We start from the raw sequence: 16,450 nt of genomic DNA on the forward strand, positions 1-16,450 counted from the left end.
TCGGAGCAGCCAGAGTCGCCCTACAGTCCGGAATCGGCACAGCCAGAGTCGCCCTTCAGCCCGAGGTCTCCAGCAACGCACATCAGCCCGAGGTCTTCAGCGATGTGCCATAGCCCAGAGACTTCGGGAGGGGTAAAGTTGAATGAGTATTTAGCGGGGGTGGACAGGGTAGTTTGGGGAGTAAGGCCAGAGCCTGAGCCACCTCTGTAGTAGGGGGTTGGGGAAGGGGGGGTGTAGCACAAGAACCGTCGGTGACGGTGGCCACCCTCCCTTCCCTCCCTTTAGTTGGGGATTATTTTTTGTTTGTGTTTAGAGTTATTGGATTAAGATTTGTTTTGTTGTTTTAGGTGCATCCGGGGTCTGCACCTTTGGGGGGGGGGAACTGTCACGTCCTGACCAGTAAAGGGGTTATTTGTTATTGTCGTTTGGTCAGGACGTGGCAGGGGGTGTTTGTTTTATGTGGTTCGGGGTTTGTTGGGCTATGTACTTATGCAAGAGGGGTGTTTGTTTTATATGTTCCGGGGTTTTTTGGTCTATGTTCTATGTTAGTGTATTTCTATGTTCAGTCTAGTCTATCCATTTCTATGTTTAGTTCATTGGATTGACCTTCAATTGGAGGCAGCTGTTCCTCGTTGCCTCTGATTGAAGGTCCTATGTATAGGGGTGTTTTTGTAATGGGATTTGTGGGTAGTTGTTTCCTGTTTTGTGTCTGTGCACCTGACAGGACTGTTCAGTGTCGTTCGTTGTTTTGTATACGTGATTTGTTTGTTTTTGTCCTTCTTTTGATTTAATAAAGAAGATGAGTATACACGTTCCCGCTGCACCTTGGTCTAATCCTTACGACGCCTGTTACACTGGGCCTCTGATGGAGACGGTAAAACTGTCATCAACGCATGCTTCGGTATTCCCCCTTCTCTCTAGGAGCATGTGTGTGCCCAGGCCCCATAGGTGTAACCAAAGGATCCCACCCTGGTCACCAATGTAGCTGACTGATGTAGAGAGAGACAAGTGCCTTTGCAGAATACAATATACAGTTTGTGTGGTCCAGAGACAAGAACTCCATCTATTGCAAAAGCCTTGGCTCCTGACAGGGATCAATAGAATTATCACCACTGCATGTTACAATAGTAAAATAATCTGTTTGTCACCTGTCAAACTAATTCTACATTGAATTGAGTCTTCAAAATGCTCAAACAAGCATGTGTATCTGTAGTTGATGTTCTTCAACTCTAAAATTCACTATGCAAATGCATATGTGGTCTCAATGTCGAAATATTGACAGCAGGGCTAGTTCAAACTGCAGGACTTGGTGAATAGATCATGGGAGACAAAAGTGAGAGACAATAATGAATAAAGATGCTCAAGCAAGCATGTGTATCTATAGCGGGTGTTCTTCAACTCTAAAATGCACCAGACTGTGTAAGACTAAATCCACAAAGGCAAAAGGCAAATGCATATGTGCTCCCAATATCTAAATAGAGACAGCAGGGCTGGATCAAACTGCAGTAGGATGGTTCTCCTTACAGGTGCGTGAATAAGCCTATGCTTGGTGAATAGCACTTGGTTGATATCTGGGAGCAGGACAGAGAAGAGCTGAATAGACCATGTGAGACAAAAGTGAGAGACAAGAATTAATCAAATAAATCACCATAGCAAAGGTATGTAGTTTGTGAGCTAAAAAATGAACATCAAGACAGTCTGGGGCAGGGTGCTCTGCAATAATCATACTACTAACAGGGATAATGTTGCATCCCTTACAAAAAAATATTGCAGTATAACTGCAGTATAACTGCAGTTAGAGTGCAGTATAACTGCACTATGCACCGTTTTTTTACTGCAGTAATTTTGTAGTGTAAGGATGCTGAGGGGAGGACAAAACATAACAATGGCTGGAATGGAGTATAATGCTGGAATGGAGTGAATCCATTCTGGCCATTATTATGAGCCGTACTCCCCTCAGCAGCCTCCACTGAACTGCACTCAGAGTGCAGTATAAATGAGGTTCAACTGCAGTACCCTGCATTTATTCTGCAATTGCCGCGTCCAAAATACCCCAGTCGACTGTAGTTACTGCAGTTTTACTGCAGTTTCAAAACTGCAATCTTTTTTGTAAGGGATTTCTTCTTTGTCAGTATGAACAGAATTAATGGAACACCAACATAAAGTGATTAATAGGACGTTGGGCCACCATTGAGTCACCAGAACAGCTTCAATGCACCTTGGCATAGATTCTACAAGTGTCTGGAACTCTATTGGAGGGATGTGACACCATTCTTCCATGAGATAATTCCATAATTGTTTTGTTGATGGTGGTGGAAAGCGCAGCTCCAGAATCTCCCGTAAGAGTTCAATTGGGTTGAGATCTGGTGACTGAGACACACCCATACACACACACAAACCCTTTAAACCCCCTATGCTCAATTTAGTCCCCTCTTTCAGAGTCACGGAGATCTCTTCTTCTAGCCATGGTAGCCAAAGTAATAGGCAACTGGGCATTTTATACATGACCCTAAGCATGAGGGATTTTAATTGCTTTATTAACTGTGAAAATCACAACTGTGTGGAAGCACCTGCTTTCAATATACTTTGTATCCCTCATTTACTCAAGTGTTTCCTTTATGTTGGCAGTTACATGTATGTGATCATAATAGAAGTCAAAGATCATAACAAAAGACAAGTGTGCATTTTACTGAGTTATGTGGATGGACATGTTTTGCTGTATTTGTGGAATTGTAGAGTAGCAGCAGGATTAAGAAATTAGCTGTTTTGCCAAGTAGATATTGTGGTGTACTGTCCAGAGAGGAATGAGTCTCTCTCCTCCTCCTCCTCCTCCTCCTCCTCCTCCTCCTCATCATCATCATCATCATCATCAGTAACTCTGCTGAGACCACCCACTCCCATCTCTCCAGTGTGTGTAGCTACTGTAGCTACTCTCCAGTGTGTGTGGAAGGCCCTCGCGACCCCATCCCTCTCTCCTCTCTTTCACACTCATTTATTTCAATATAGCCTACCGGTATACTCTTTCTTTCTCTCCCTTCAACTTCTCCTTGTCTCAACCTCGTTTTCTCTCCTTTTATCCATCTCCTTTGGTACCGACAGAGAGGGCTGCCTCGCTTCTAGCTCTTAGGAAATGTTGCAGTATTTAGTTTTGTATGTATTATTTCCATAAGCATTTCGCTACACCCGCAATAACATCTGCTAAACCCGTTTTTTTTTTATCAATACAATTTGATTTGATTTGATCCTCTCTCTGTAGTTCCTTATACTATCTGTTTCTCCATTTCTCTCCTTTCTCTTGCCGAGTCTTTTCCTTCATGTTCCTCTCCCTCTTTCCACATTCTTGCCCTTGCTATCATTGATTGATTCCTAACACAGGCCAGTGACCTCAGAGGGCAATTGAACTCAAAGACAAACATAAATTCTGGTAATTGTTCAGCCAAGGGAACCAAACATCCATCAAGCCAATTGAGACCATAGAACCAGTCTACACAGGCAGTTTGTTTTGAACGACTGTAATAAAACATTTAAATAAAGTTTAACCTATACCACTCCTTTTAGTAAATGTACATACTCAATAACTGTCATTACTTTGCAGAGAAAATTCTGTACAGTCATTTCTTACATCGATTTCAGTGTGTTTTTTTCTGACTGTGACCCGCACCTCTTAAATACCACACCATCAAACAGTAATCGCTGACTGTTGACAAGAGGCTCTGTAGCATGTTTTGAAAGTGCCTGTATTAAATAATTCAGCATCAAACATTAATAAGCATGAGGGCTTTGCTTTCTCTGTCTCTGTCTCAGGCAGATGCTGTTCCCACACGTGTGAGTATGCAACACAGCTGGTTAGGCTGGAGCTGGGCTGGGTTCAATGTACTGTGTGTGTGTGTGGTTGGGAGGAAGCCTCTTGTGTCCAACCCCTCTCCTCTCCCCTCCATAACCTCCCCCTTCATCATCGTGTGTATAATAAGGCATCACACACTGCAGTGACCACAGGCTCATTATGCGGAAATATGACATAAGGATGCATAATTTATACACAACAATGGTAATACCATTCCCACCTTGAAGCCATACTGAACCTTTTACTCTCTGCCAATAGCCAAATGCACTACATTACAGCAGGGGCGACCTGCACATTTTTAGCAAAATAATGTTGTTTTGGCATTAATACATTTCACACATCAGTTTGGAAACAATGTAAAAAATAATATATATCATTGAGTTAATAAAGCTGCATCTCTTTTTTGTTTTCTTGAGTAAGGCAGCTCCAAAAGGCAGGTGTTTCAGCCTATCTCAGTGCTTTCTGTGGTGGTGGGGCAGCCAGCGGAAAATACGGAGCGTTGCGCCGTGAATGGCTCAGTGTTCTGTCACTCATGGGGACTTTACGTCACTGCCAAGTGTAAGTGCCCATAGAAGTGCCCATTCAAGAAGGCTCAAGGTCATTGGCCACAGATAAAATGACATCAAATCATGTTATATCTACAGTCGCTTTGATTGGACTGATCACGTCAACATCATACTTTTACAATCTTAGCTAGCAAGCTAGACAAGCAGTCATCATCATGAATCAAGTTGACAATCTACTGGCAAATCCTTTTTAATTAATTATTGTCATATGAAGAGTAATAATGAAGAGAAATTATAGATAAAACGTATCGGTGCTCATCGGCCATTGGACATAAACATTACACAAGTTGGAAATCGCAAATTCAACGAGTGGTTTGGAAGGAATCAGTGAAAGTGGCTGTGTGGTCCCAAATCTGGGATTAAGGGGCTCTTTTCCAAGTTTAAAATGATAAACATTCAGCATTGGCCATGCTGTCAATGAAGCATGTTTTGTGTCACGCTCAAAACAACTGTTAACTTGGAGGACAGCCACACCACCTTTCTGTTTAAGTTAGCTGAGCAAAACAATGTGAGTCCAAAAATGTATTGTATGCTGCTTCATAAAATGTAATATGCCAGGGAGATATGTATACTGTAGCTAAGAAAGTAATACTAAGTGTATGTTGTGTAGTAAGATGTTAGTAGTCCACGTGCCTCACCCTAATAATTTGGTCTATTTACCCCTCTTAATTTCGCCTAGTGTTCTGACTGTTTTACTGTAGCCTATAACCTGTTTTAGAGGAATGTAGTCATCGAATATTGTAAGAGCTTTCATTGTCTGTCTATATGCCCCCTTTATTTATCCTACGGTTCTAACTTGGTGTACAGGGAGAGCACTGTAAGAACGGCCCATGTTCTGAATTCTGTCAGTGTACATTTCAAAAGTGCTGAACAAATAGTTATATTGACTAACGTTATATCTGTCCTAACTCGCTCATTGTCTTCATCGATATTACGGATTGCTTCTTATCCGCTTGTTGTCCCCTTATGCTATAGTTTGTACATCTCAATTGTCAGTAGAAACCACATTTCTTTAAGCAAGTCAGCCATATCAGCAATGTTTTTTTAAAAGGCAGTATCTGAGGCTGAATGAACTGTTTCACTGCCAGACAAGGCTCTGCTGATAGCCAGGTGTAGCAGCGGTAAGATGTTGGGACTGCTGTTGGGACAGTTTTACGTAGGCCCTAACAGTTTGTGGGCACCGTTTGTCACCGTTATAGTGCAATTAATGTATTGTTTAGTGTTGTGTTGTGTAGTGGCTTTGCTTGCATGCATTCCACTTTTATTTATTTTACCCCCACCAAGATTTACATGCTAAAATTGCCACTGCAGCACAGAACAGCACAAGATAGTTTAGTGGGCAGTGTTATCCACTGCTTTTCTGTTTCTCCTCCCTTCACTGTTTTCTCATGTGACACACATCCTAGAAATGTTAACATTTCCATGCAGAATCAAATTACCCCGCAACAAAGACTCTGTTCATTTCATGCTCAATTGCATCCAAGAGAAAACATTATTTCTTTCCTGAGGGGTTGTTGTACACAAAACAAAGCTTTTGTCCATGCAGTGATACAGCAGTTTGTGTCTGGGACAAAGAGTATTCACACTCTATGCCACTCATTCTCTCAGAACATTCAAAACCAGGTAATCATATAGTCTAAAAATGTCCAATCAATTCAGTCAGTCTGGTATAGAGCAAGGCGCCATAGATATAGAGCAATTAGAATGGACCCAGCTCTCTATTTCACATGATTTGTCAAGGACCTGTGAATAAGGTGGTACAAATATATAAAAAAGGAAACATCTATATGGATGGACTTTAAAAGCTGTCAAGTACTAGGAAGAACTAGGATCACAGAATCAAATAGAAAAACAAGCTCTCCATGTTTAAAATAGAACAAAGACTAACCAAATAAATGCTGAAACACTGGATGCCATTTATGTGAGACATACTGATTGTTGTGTGACACCAACACGTGGGGGTAGATAAGGGGGTAGCTGGAGAGACAGAATGCATTTTTCTCTAATCATCAATCTATGTCTTTAATCATCAATCTGTGTCTTTGAGAGAGCTGACTGTGGAGGAGTGTCTGCTCTGTGATTGTCATCGATCTGCCCACAACACAGCCCATTTCCAGACCGTCAGGATACAGAGCCAGGCTGGCTGACTCTGCCCACAAAGAGAGGCCTATTTCTGGGGACCAAGGATGGCCAGAGTGGGTGGTAGAACCAGGGTCTTAATAAAAGTTCAAATATTCAAATATAGGCCTAGAATCTAAACACTGTTCAAATGACACAAAAGATAGTGCATATCCTTTGTGATTTTTGTCATTATCTTGCATGGCTCTAATAGAAATGTTTAGTTAAATATATTTTATTTATTCCCTCCGCCTTGTGGGATGACACAGATTGATTAAGAAGCCAATAACAGACACACACTCTCCATTACACACAATAGAGAGGAGGGGTTTGGCTGGAGAGCGAGGGGAATGGGGAGCATGGTCGAGGGTATGTGTGTTCTTGGGGGGGACGGGGACGAGGACGGGGGACGGGGGGGTTAAGAGCCTGATGGAGGAGGCCTGGCCTTGATACACAGCGGGGGATTAATGAGTGTGACGATGCCGGGCAGGGGGAAGAAAGGGAGGCTGTACAACACAGTGCACATGCCCTGCTGCTATGGTTGGTGGTTGGCCCCAACTGGCGGGTGTGTGTGTGTGTGTGTGTGTGTGTGTGTGTGTGTGTGTGTGTGGACGTGTTTAACTATACTTGTGTATGTGTATGAGCGAGTGCATATGGGGGACAATCCTATTGAGAAGGGGGGGGGGGGGGGGGGAGAAGGGGGGTTTGAGGGGCCGTGCCGGGAAGCGCAGGCAGGCTGTGGGGGAGGAGGTGGGCTTAAGCTTTTAGCTACTGTTGATGAAAGATGGGGACTCATCACTGCATTAATGTGTGTGTGTGTATTGTGTGGGGGTGGGAGCTCAACTCTTCAAATGCACAGCATCCCTATGGCACTTCAGCTGCCTATTCCTAATGCTTTCCTTTAGCTCTTCACTACCCATTTCTAGTCAGTTCTAATATTTCCTTTATCCCATTCTCTCCTCTCCTTAGTTCACTATCGCACCCGTCCTTACCTCTCCTTTCCCCGCCTTTTCACCTTTCCAGATCTTCTCCTGTCCTGCCTTCTCATCTCCTCCCCATCCCCCCTTTCTCCTCTTCTCCTTTCTTGCCCATGTCATCCCCAACCCTGAGCACTTCATTAAACAGCATAAATAATAGGAGCCAGGTCTCCCTCCCACTTTCTCTCCTCTCCCTCTTTCTCTCTCTGTCTCTGTCTCTCTCTGAGTTCTATAAACACATCATCTCATGCCTTAGGATTGGTTCTACAGTCGCCTACAGGATTGTATGTAGAGCAGCAATGGCTTCAAAGCAAGGCTATAATGATATTTCCTTAAAAGGCTCTAACCATACTGTCTGTCCTTAAATGTTTATACTAAGTGGAATTTATGATGCACACACTGCATTTATAATGTAATAATGCGAATCTGTTACTAGGTAGGCTAAGAATGAAAGGATTATGCTATTCTGTTGTTATGTAGGCAAAGGATGAAAAGACTGCTATTCTCTGTGAATTTGACCAAGAGGGAAAATGTCACGCTGATATGTCTTAATAAATTACTAGAGAATAATACAAGATAAATCTTGCCATTAAAGCTCTCATGTACAATCAAAGTCTGCTACGACACACACCAAACTGAGAGATTCAGAGTTTATACACACAGCATAAGCATCTAGGCTAATGCTCGATACAGCCTCGGAGACAGAGACAGCCTCTATGAGAAAGAGCAGCAACAGACTACAGGACTACCACTGAGCTGAGAGAAGAGAGGAGGACGCCACTCACCTTCAAATGACCTTTAGGCCTAACATCTCTCTCTCTCTCTCTGTCTCACACTGTCCATCTCTGAGATGACACCCAGAACATGGTGGATTTTGACAATAACATGAAAGCTACACTGGAGCCTATTTTTTTGCAGTAACATCCTCTGTGTTCTATTCCACTACACCAGACCCATTTCCAGTCACTTCCAATCTCTAGTGTACCATAGAGATGACATGGGTTATGGTGTACCATGCCAGTAGTAGGACAAACATACCAGTCTTGTGTAGCCTCCAGTTACAGCTTTAGACGACTGGGCCACTCGATCGATAATTACAACAATCCCTATTATGGTGTCTCATAGGCCCTTGGAGACTGGATCTATTGCAGTGAGATAGATACCCATTCAGAATAGGGCAGTATACCGTAGATTGAAGGGTTGAGGACTATGGGTAACAGTCTACTGTTCACCAGAAATAAATGGCTTAAGACTTTGGAGGTGCCAGCATATTGAATGCAGCTGAACAAAAGCAATCAATGATCAGATCAAATAAAGTGTTTACTTCGTTTTAACCAGAATTGTTAAACTACACTAGCAGCGTAGATGTTCCTGAAAAGCAAAGCTGGGCAGAGGGTTTCAGTTTAGCAGTTTAGCATTTAGTTTGATGAGTGGCCTGCCCATTTGACTGATGAGTGCTTTCTTTCTCTAGGTCGCAACTGCACCCCTGGGACTGGTCCTGGATCAGCCGCAACACACACAGCAATTATCCTTTAGCGGGTTACGGAAGGACCGTTCTCTCTCTACACATACTGTATCTCTTGTGTTAGATAAGGACTGTTCCTAAATCAGTCTGAATCTGAATCCTCTTACAGCAATCATTTATTTCAGATAAGGATGATAATTATCATTCATTCACGTTTCTGAGTAGAAGAAAGTGCTAGAGCCTACATCACATCACTTCAACATGTGGCCTGACAACAAAATCTGTGATGTTACCATCAGGTAGATTAAATCATGCTGCACTGCTATGTAACAATTACGACCCGGCATTTGGCAGGATTTTTAAACTCACACTTCCCAGCAGCCATCTTGGTGACAATTGTGTAATACTGGGTGGTGTTCCTAATGCCAATCCAATTAGCTTAGGTATGCATGAGTGCAGAATGCATTAACCTCCATCTTTATGGATGGGTAGGGGGGAGGGGGAGGAGGGAAAGACAGGAACGAGAGAGAGAGAGGTAGACAGAGAGGTAGACAGAGAGAGAGAGAGGTAGACAGAGAAAGAGAGAGAGAGAGGTAGACAGAGAGAGAGAGGTAGACAGAGAGAGAGAGATAGACAGAGAGAGAGAGAGAGAGAGAGAGAGAGAGAGAGAGAGAGAGAGAGAGAGAGAGACAGAGAAACACACAGAGAGAGAGAGAGAGAGAGGTAGACATAGAAAGAGAGCAAGAGGTAGACAGAGAGAGAGAGAGAGGGAGGGTGGGGGAGACTCCCATTTTGTGAGCTACACGTGCTCAGTCTGGTAAGAGGAGGATGAGTGCCTCCCATCATCCCTAAAGGCTGCTTCCTCCTAGGTCTCCTTTTCCTCTCTAACACCTACAGGAGTCTCTTCTTACTACTGTTGCTATAACCGAGCTCTAAGAGAATCTCTGCGATAATAACATTGTAGGTAAAGGTGGTATGATAACCTGTGTGATAAGGTAACAGTGACCCCTCCCTCCCCCTCCTTTGCTTCTAGTATAAGGTCTGGGCTTGATTTGCCTGACCTCTCCCATGTTCCCCCTCACTGTGTCCGTGTCAGTAGGAGGTATCTCATTCACTGGTAGGCTGCGATACCCCCATGCACAGCATCTCCTTCGGCGGCGAAGAAGGTTAGTGGTCTCCTCTGCCAAAAACAATCCAACCAACACCTCCACTCCATTAGGCCCATACAACACTGAGTGAAGGCTGATAAGAGAGGCAGGCAGGCTCCTCAGTCAGCAATTTCTCTCTCTCTCCCCTTCTTTTTCTCCTCCTCTCTCACTCCTTTTTTTCTCTCTCCCAATCTCTCTCTCGCTCCTTCTCTTTTTATCTCTCTCCTTTTCTCTCCCCTCTCTATCCTTCTCTTTCTCGCTCCCATCGGAGGCCCACCAGACAGGAGTACAGTAAACAACACAGGCTAAGCTCAGCCAAGCCCATAACGTAGAATAAAATCAGGATAGGAGATAGACTGGATGTTCTGGAGCAGAAAACAACAAGGCTAATACAGTAGTGTAAAAAAAAATGAAAAAGGAAAGGTTTTTGAGGGTCCTGTGTGTTTGTTATTAGGCATGTGGTGTGTGTGCATTAAACACATTTCCATTTCCGCTTATCAACAAAAGGAGCATATTAGGTGTTTATGCATTTGTTTGTGTACATGAAAGAGAAAGAGACAATGAGAGAGAGGAAACAGAGAGAGAGATAAAGAGAGAGAGAGAAAGTCACAGAGAGAAAGAGGGGGAAAGAAGCATGAGGACAGGACGAAGGGAAAACTGATTATCAGAGTGGAGCCTGCCAAACTTGCACCAATCAATAAATAAAGAAGAGCTCCCTCAGCCTCACATGAAATATGAGTCTTTATAATAACGATAATAATGTCTCACATGGACATCAGGAACAAACACACTCTCAAACACACACACAAAGATTATATACACAAAGATAATGTACACAAATAAAGAACTTCAATCAGCCACCTAAAAGTTTTTTGTTAAATAAATAACATTTTCAGAAATGTAATAAAGCCAACATTGTTTATGCTGGGGTCCAATAACATTATCTATGGACCATAATTAAAACCGACAGACCAATGACAATAAATGTCAGCCTTATTGAATAGATCTCATGGGTGAAATAATTGCATCCCGTCAACATCAAGCAGTGGATGCTTTACTCACGATATATTCTAGCTATTTATGAACTCGAGCTATTTGTCCAGCAACACATCCAGAGTGATGTGCATACAGCAGGTAAAATAACAAGCATTAAAACACGTGTATCCTCCTCCATCATATGAAAAGCTTTGTCATCAATAAATGACATCAATACGCATTATACATGGACGTCTGTGCAGCCATCCAGCCTCACACAGATGCTCTCAACTGGACCACAACACAACCACATGCCCAGAACAGTACAGAACTCTTTGGATCACTAAGGAACCCAGAATAGTTTGGATCAGTACCATACCCCTGTCCACTTTAAAAGCTGTAAGATCAAGGTTTTTTGAATCAGCACACTAAGAGATGCTGATTTTGGAATAAGACAGTGGTGGTGATGTTGTAGTATTTGGGGGAGCCCTGTGCTTATGCTGTAAATCAGACACTGCTGTTAGAAATTCCAAGTGTGACCTTATCACTGCGCACCACGAAGGCCCAGGCAGATACTTTACTAACAGGTGAAATTCAACAAGGTTACATGACCTCGAGCACACACTCAAACACACACTCAAACACACACTCACACACACATGCTGCATGTGCGTGTGTGTGTGCTGCCCATATGAACACAATGGGGATGTGGCTGAGCCGGGAGTCTCGCTCCAGGGATAGTACCTTTCTCTTTTGTTCCCGGGACGCAAGTTTCTTAATTCTCCTTTTCTTTTCTTTCTCATCCTCGATAGCATTGACATCCACGTCCCGGTTCTTCTTCAATGCGGAGGCTGCGTGAGCCATGGCGGAATAAAAAGGGTAGAAATCCCAGGGAAGTGGAAGCCAACGATCTCAGAGAAAAAGATAAGGAAAGGGAAAAAGTGTAGGGTTCCGTCCTGACAAGGAGAGTGTCGGAGAATAAGGTTCCCTTCTCAGTTAGGGTGAAAAGATGAGAAACCAGCCCCTCCTGTTTCTGTGTCATCCACTGTCAGTGTAGAGGTAGTGTATCTAGAAGCGAGAGAAGAGAAGCCGGATGGAGAGACAGCATCATCAGGCACAGAGGTGAAGAGGAGAGATCCAGTTACTACGGTAACCACCCTCTGTTTCTAGCTGTCCTCTTCACGTTCCCCTCCTGGTCCATGGCGGCACCTGGGTCGGTGCTCCGCGTGGATCTGTGTGTGTGTGTGTGTGTGTGTGTGTGAGAGAGAGAGAGAGAGAGTGTGTGTGAGTGAGTGTCTGTGTGTATGAATGGAGTGTGAGGGAGCCAGCTGGGGTAGGCAGGGACGGGGAATGTGAGGGAGAGTGCGGGTGTGTGTACGGCTGTGAGTGTGCGTGTACTTCCCCCAACCCACTAGCTGGAAGTGCCCAAGTGAGAGATGGGATAGGGGAGACAGTGTAGAGGATGGACTTAAGGGGGAGGTGTGATGGCCCTGATGGTAATTTTCTGTCCCACACACACACACACACACACACACACACACACACACACACACACACACACACACACACACACACACACACACACACACACACACACGCGGGAGAGGAAGGGGGAGGAAGTAAAAGACCTATCCAATCATATTCAGATCTGAGCCTTTTTTTCAATTTAACTCTATTATTGTACAAAAGATGGCTGATTGTATAGCTTTGGAATACTAACTGCTGTCGGTGTCTTTTTAAAAATCACAACAATAACTTTTTGGGTCATACATTATCAGAAAGAAAGGAGAAAAGGTCCTAATCACCGACATACTAATGCTTATGCCGAGAGAAAACAAATGAATGAAAGCTGGTTTCCTTTTCCCCCTATACCAGTTCTTCAAATGTGCTGATAAAATAACTGAGATTCTTTGTCCCTACACTGTGGTCATTATGCCATCTGAGGCCAGTGACATTTTGATGGAGGGTGAAATGGGATCAGGGGACCTTTTGTTTCACCAAACATAATGGCTCTTTGTTGAAAAGAGAGACAGAGAAAGAGGGAGGAAGGGAGAGAAAAGGAAGAAAGGAGGAGGATATCCAGAGCAGTGTAAGAGACAACTTTAGACTGGGTTTGATTTTTCAAGAGAGAAAGTACAGAAACATCTTATTTACAATGTCATTCAGGTCCACTGCTCACGTCAAACATGGCAACGTGGAAAAGGGAACGGCCATCTTTGTTTTCTCTGTCTTTGCTTCAACACCTGAGCGCTTGCGCCCCGGTCCTTCACCGGCGCATGCCTGGCTGTTTCTGCCTCTGCTTTTGTGTGTGTGTGACCGTATGTGTATTGAGAGGAAGAGTAGAAAAGAGAGAAAATAATCATCCCTCTTTCTTGTCAGGAACAGGGCTGCCACACACACAAGGGACACATAACAGGTTTATTCTCCGGACGCCAGCCATGTAACGATATGAGCGTGAAATCCCTTTTTCTTTTTTATAGCGACGCAGACACCAGCTTCAGGGGCGGGGCCCTAGCTCCCCATCATACATCAGGGGGTGTCACATTATGCCACATTATCATGTTGTTGCTAGGCGAGGACCAATGGTGTTGCTCGGGGTGGCTGGTGGTTGAGGAGCACAGAAATGTAACAACACCAGTTGGGGGTTGCATGTAGGAAATCACAAGAAAACCAACCGCCATTCCTAAAAATCCTTTCTCAATGAGAAGCATGCAGAGAGACAGAGAGAAACGGAAATGTTTCCCAATGGATACAATGAAAAGCTTGTGCTGGAACGATATATGAGACATAAATATAATTTGTACTCATATGTTGTAATATATAGCCTTTCAGTATGTCATATAACAGCCTATCATTGTAAAGAGGAATATTGAGAAATGCTTGCTAAGTGCATACAACATGCATAACCATTAGACAGACCCATATTCAATGGTCAAAGTCACATAGAAGGGCTCCAATAGTCCCAATAGCTTATAGCTGGCATCAGACTAAATGTGTCCACTGTCCAGACTAAAACAACCTTGGGCAGAGCTGGGTTGATTCCAGTGATGGACTTTTAATAGACCCATTTCACCTTCACTCTAGGCAACAAGCCATATCAATACAGCTACTGAACTGAAGAGTTTTAATAGGACAGTAAACGACTCAACAACAACAAAACAGGAAATAGGCTACTTGCTGCTTTGTCCAAATCGATTAGGCAATGCCATGTCTTGCCAGGTTAACGACAAGTTACTAACGGCTAAATATCTCTGACAGAAAACGTTAATTTGATATATAGAAAATCTTTAAAAAATTATCTACTCTTACTGAAACACGTACCTCGAAGAGTGACAGCTGTGTTTAGTCCCTAGCTTGCTGTCGCTCTTATTTTTTGTTCATTGTGAATGCGTGTGATTACTCCCCTGGGTGTAACAGAAGCGTTCCCTGTTCCCTGTGTTCAGTCTTATTGACCTTTTGACCTCCACAGCCACAACATTTTGTATTAGTGACACCAAGCACACAGCCTCAGACAAAGACAGCAGCACTGTGCATCCGTTACAGACTGAAGTAGGTCGAAGTGAGGTTAAGAGACATTCTCTAAATAGAAAGTGGTGATGACAGCATTCAAAGGCATAAAGTTTGTTTCTGACACTGAATATGTTTACAAGGTCTAATTGAGGGAAAGAAGCAAAGGTTCCCTGGTCAAATGCCAGAACTCTCACAGCAAAAACCTAGAGGAAGATACCGGAGTCGTTTACACCTGTTCCATGGGCCCTTTACTATGACAAGTTTCCTTTGTCTTTGGAAGGAAATAATCATGTCAGGATTGTGGTAACTCTATTGTACAACCTGTGTATCCACAACAACTCTGTTTCTCAAGGAGAACAATGTAAGGCTATTCCTCAGATACTCACCAAATTAAACTTAAAGTGCTCTTAAAGTGCACTTGAACATTGCCATACATTTCATAATTCATTGAAAATTAAACACACTAAAAGTTTGATTAATTTACATAATTCCATTCAATTGTAATAAAAAATATAGCTGCAAGCAGGAATGAACAGGGTTCACACAAAGGACACACGATCATTTGGATATCAAAGCAAGCCTCTGTCATGTAGGAACTATCTTCCTTTATACTGTATGTAATCAGTGAAAGCATTACCATATTTATCTCTCAACACCACAAAGATGACCCAAGTGGAGTTTAGTCTACATTTTAGTAATTTAGCAGACACTATAATCCAGAGTGATTTACTGGCACAATTAGGGTTAAGTGCTTTGCTCAAGGACACATCTACAGCTTTTTCACATAGTCGGCTTGGGCATTCAAACCAGCAACCTTTCGGTTACTGGCCCAACGCTTTTAACTTCTATGCTACGCCTAGTCTAGTCTAGTGCTGTAGGTTGGTTATTTTTGAATGCATGTAATCATTCTCAATTTCATTAGAGGCTAATTTATTGAGTCTATATACCAAATCTGGAGTCAATCTGATTCATGGTGCATGAGAAGAAGATTATGAAAGTATTTTTATCATTAGCATATGTGCTAACATGCATCTCTAGGTACAGTGTGGCCATATTTGAATGCAGCAACAACAAAAAGTCTCAAAACAACAAATCCGATGTTTCTATGTCAAACGGTCATCTGAGACCCGCCACCTGGACAGCTGATGAAACTGAGGACTATTTCTGTCTGTAATAAAGCCATTTTGTGGGGAAAAACTTATTGGCTGGGCCTGGCTCCCCAGTGGGTGGGCCTATGCCCTCCCAGGCCCACACCTGGCTGTGCCCCTGCCCAGTCAAGTGAAATCCATAGATTAGGGCCTAATGAATTTATTTCAATTGAATGATTTCCTTATATGAACTGTAACTCATTAAAATCGTTGAAATTGTTGCATGTTGCATTTATATTTTTGTTCAGTATATAAAGTTTCATGCCTTTAAGTCAAATGGGGTAGTGGATATGAATGTTTAAGAGAGACTGCTTATAACAGCACTACTATAGGCCAATTAGTGACATTCTTTTTTACCAAGTTATTCATGGCCTCTAGTTTATGTGTGCCAAATTAGAAAAAAAGTTACCACTCTCTGCTTGAGTTATTTGACCATGTCAAGGAAAAACTGCTTTGCTGTGAACCCCTAATAAGTGAAATGGCTATTTTTGTGACTCACTATTTTTTGTGGTCACTGACTTTTCTTCTTAATAAGTCAACTACATAACGAGAGAAACAACAAATTTTGCTCTGTGTAAAACAAGGTACTTTGTGTTCTTTGTCTATTCTCTGAGTCCCTCTAGTGGTCAATGGTGCAAACAGGCTGGCAAACAGTAAACGTTCTCAGTATGTAGGCTACAGTCACTGCTGCCAGATGAT

At 42.9% G+C, this 16,450-nt stretch overlaps 1 protein-coding gene across 38 annotated transcripts in view; it reads right to left on the reverse strand.

Annotated features, from left to right (window-relative positions):
- Positions 1 to 16,450, reverse strand: part of LOC106607745 (ankyrin-3) — a 217,835-nt gene that overhangs the window by 136,348 nt on the left and 65,037 nt on the right. For 19 of the 38 annotated variants that reach the window (XM_082976345.1, XM_082976341.1, XM_045721525.2 and 16 more), the window contains exon 1: positions 11,838 to 12,519. The exons of 1 other annotated variant lie outside the window; for it this stretch is intronic. In XM_082976345.1, the coding sequence (XP_082832471.1) occupies positions 11,838 to 11,957 (120 nt within the window). In that variant the 5' untranslated portion in view covers positions 11,958 to 12,519. Of the gene's footprint in view, positions 1 to 11,837; positions 12,521 to 16,450 lie in introns of those variants that run through there. 18 more of the 38 variants (XM_082976373.1, XM_082976386.1, XM_082976389.1 and 15 more) reach the window with 4 other exon arrangements.

Source organism: Salmo salar, chromosome 01, assembly GCF_965601325.2.
Source record: "Salmo salar chromosome 01, fSalSal1, whole genome shotgun sequence".
NCBI lineage: Eukaryota > Metazoa > Chordata > Actinopteri > Salmoniformes > Salmonidae > Salmo > Salmo salar.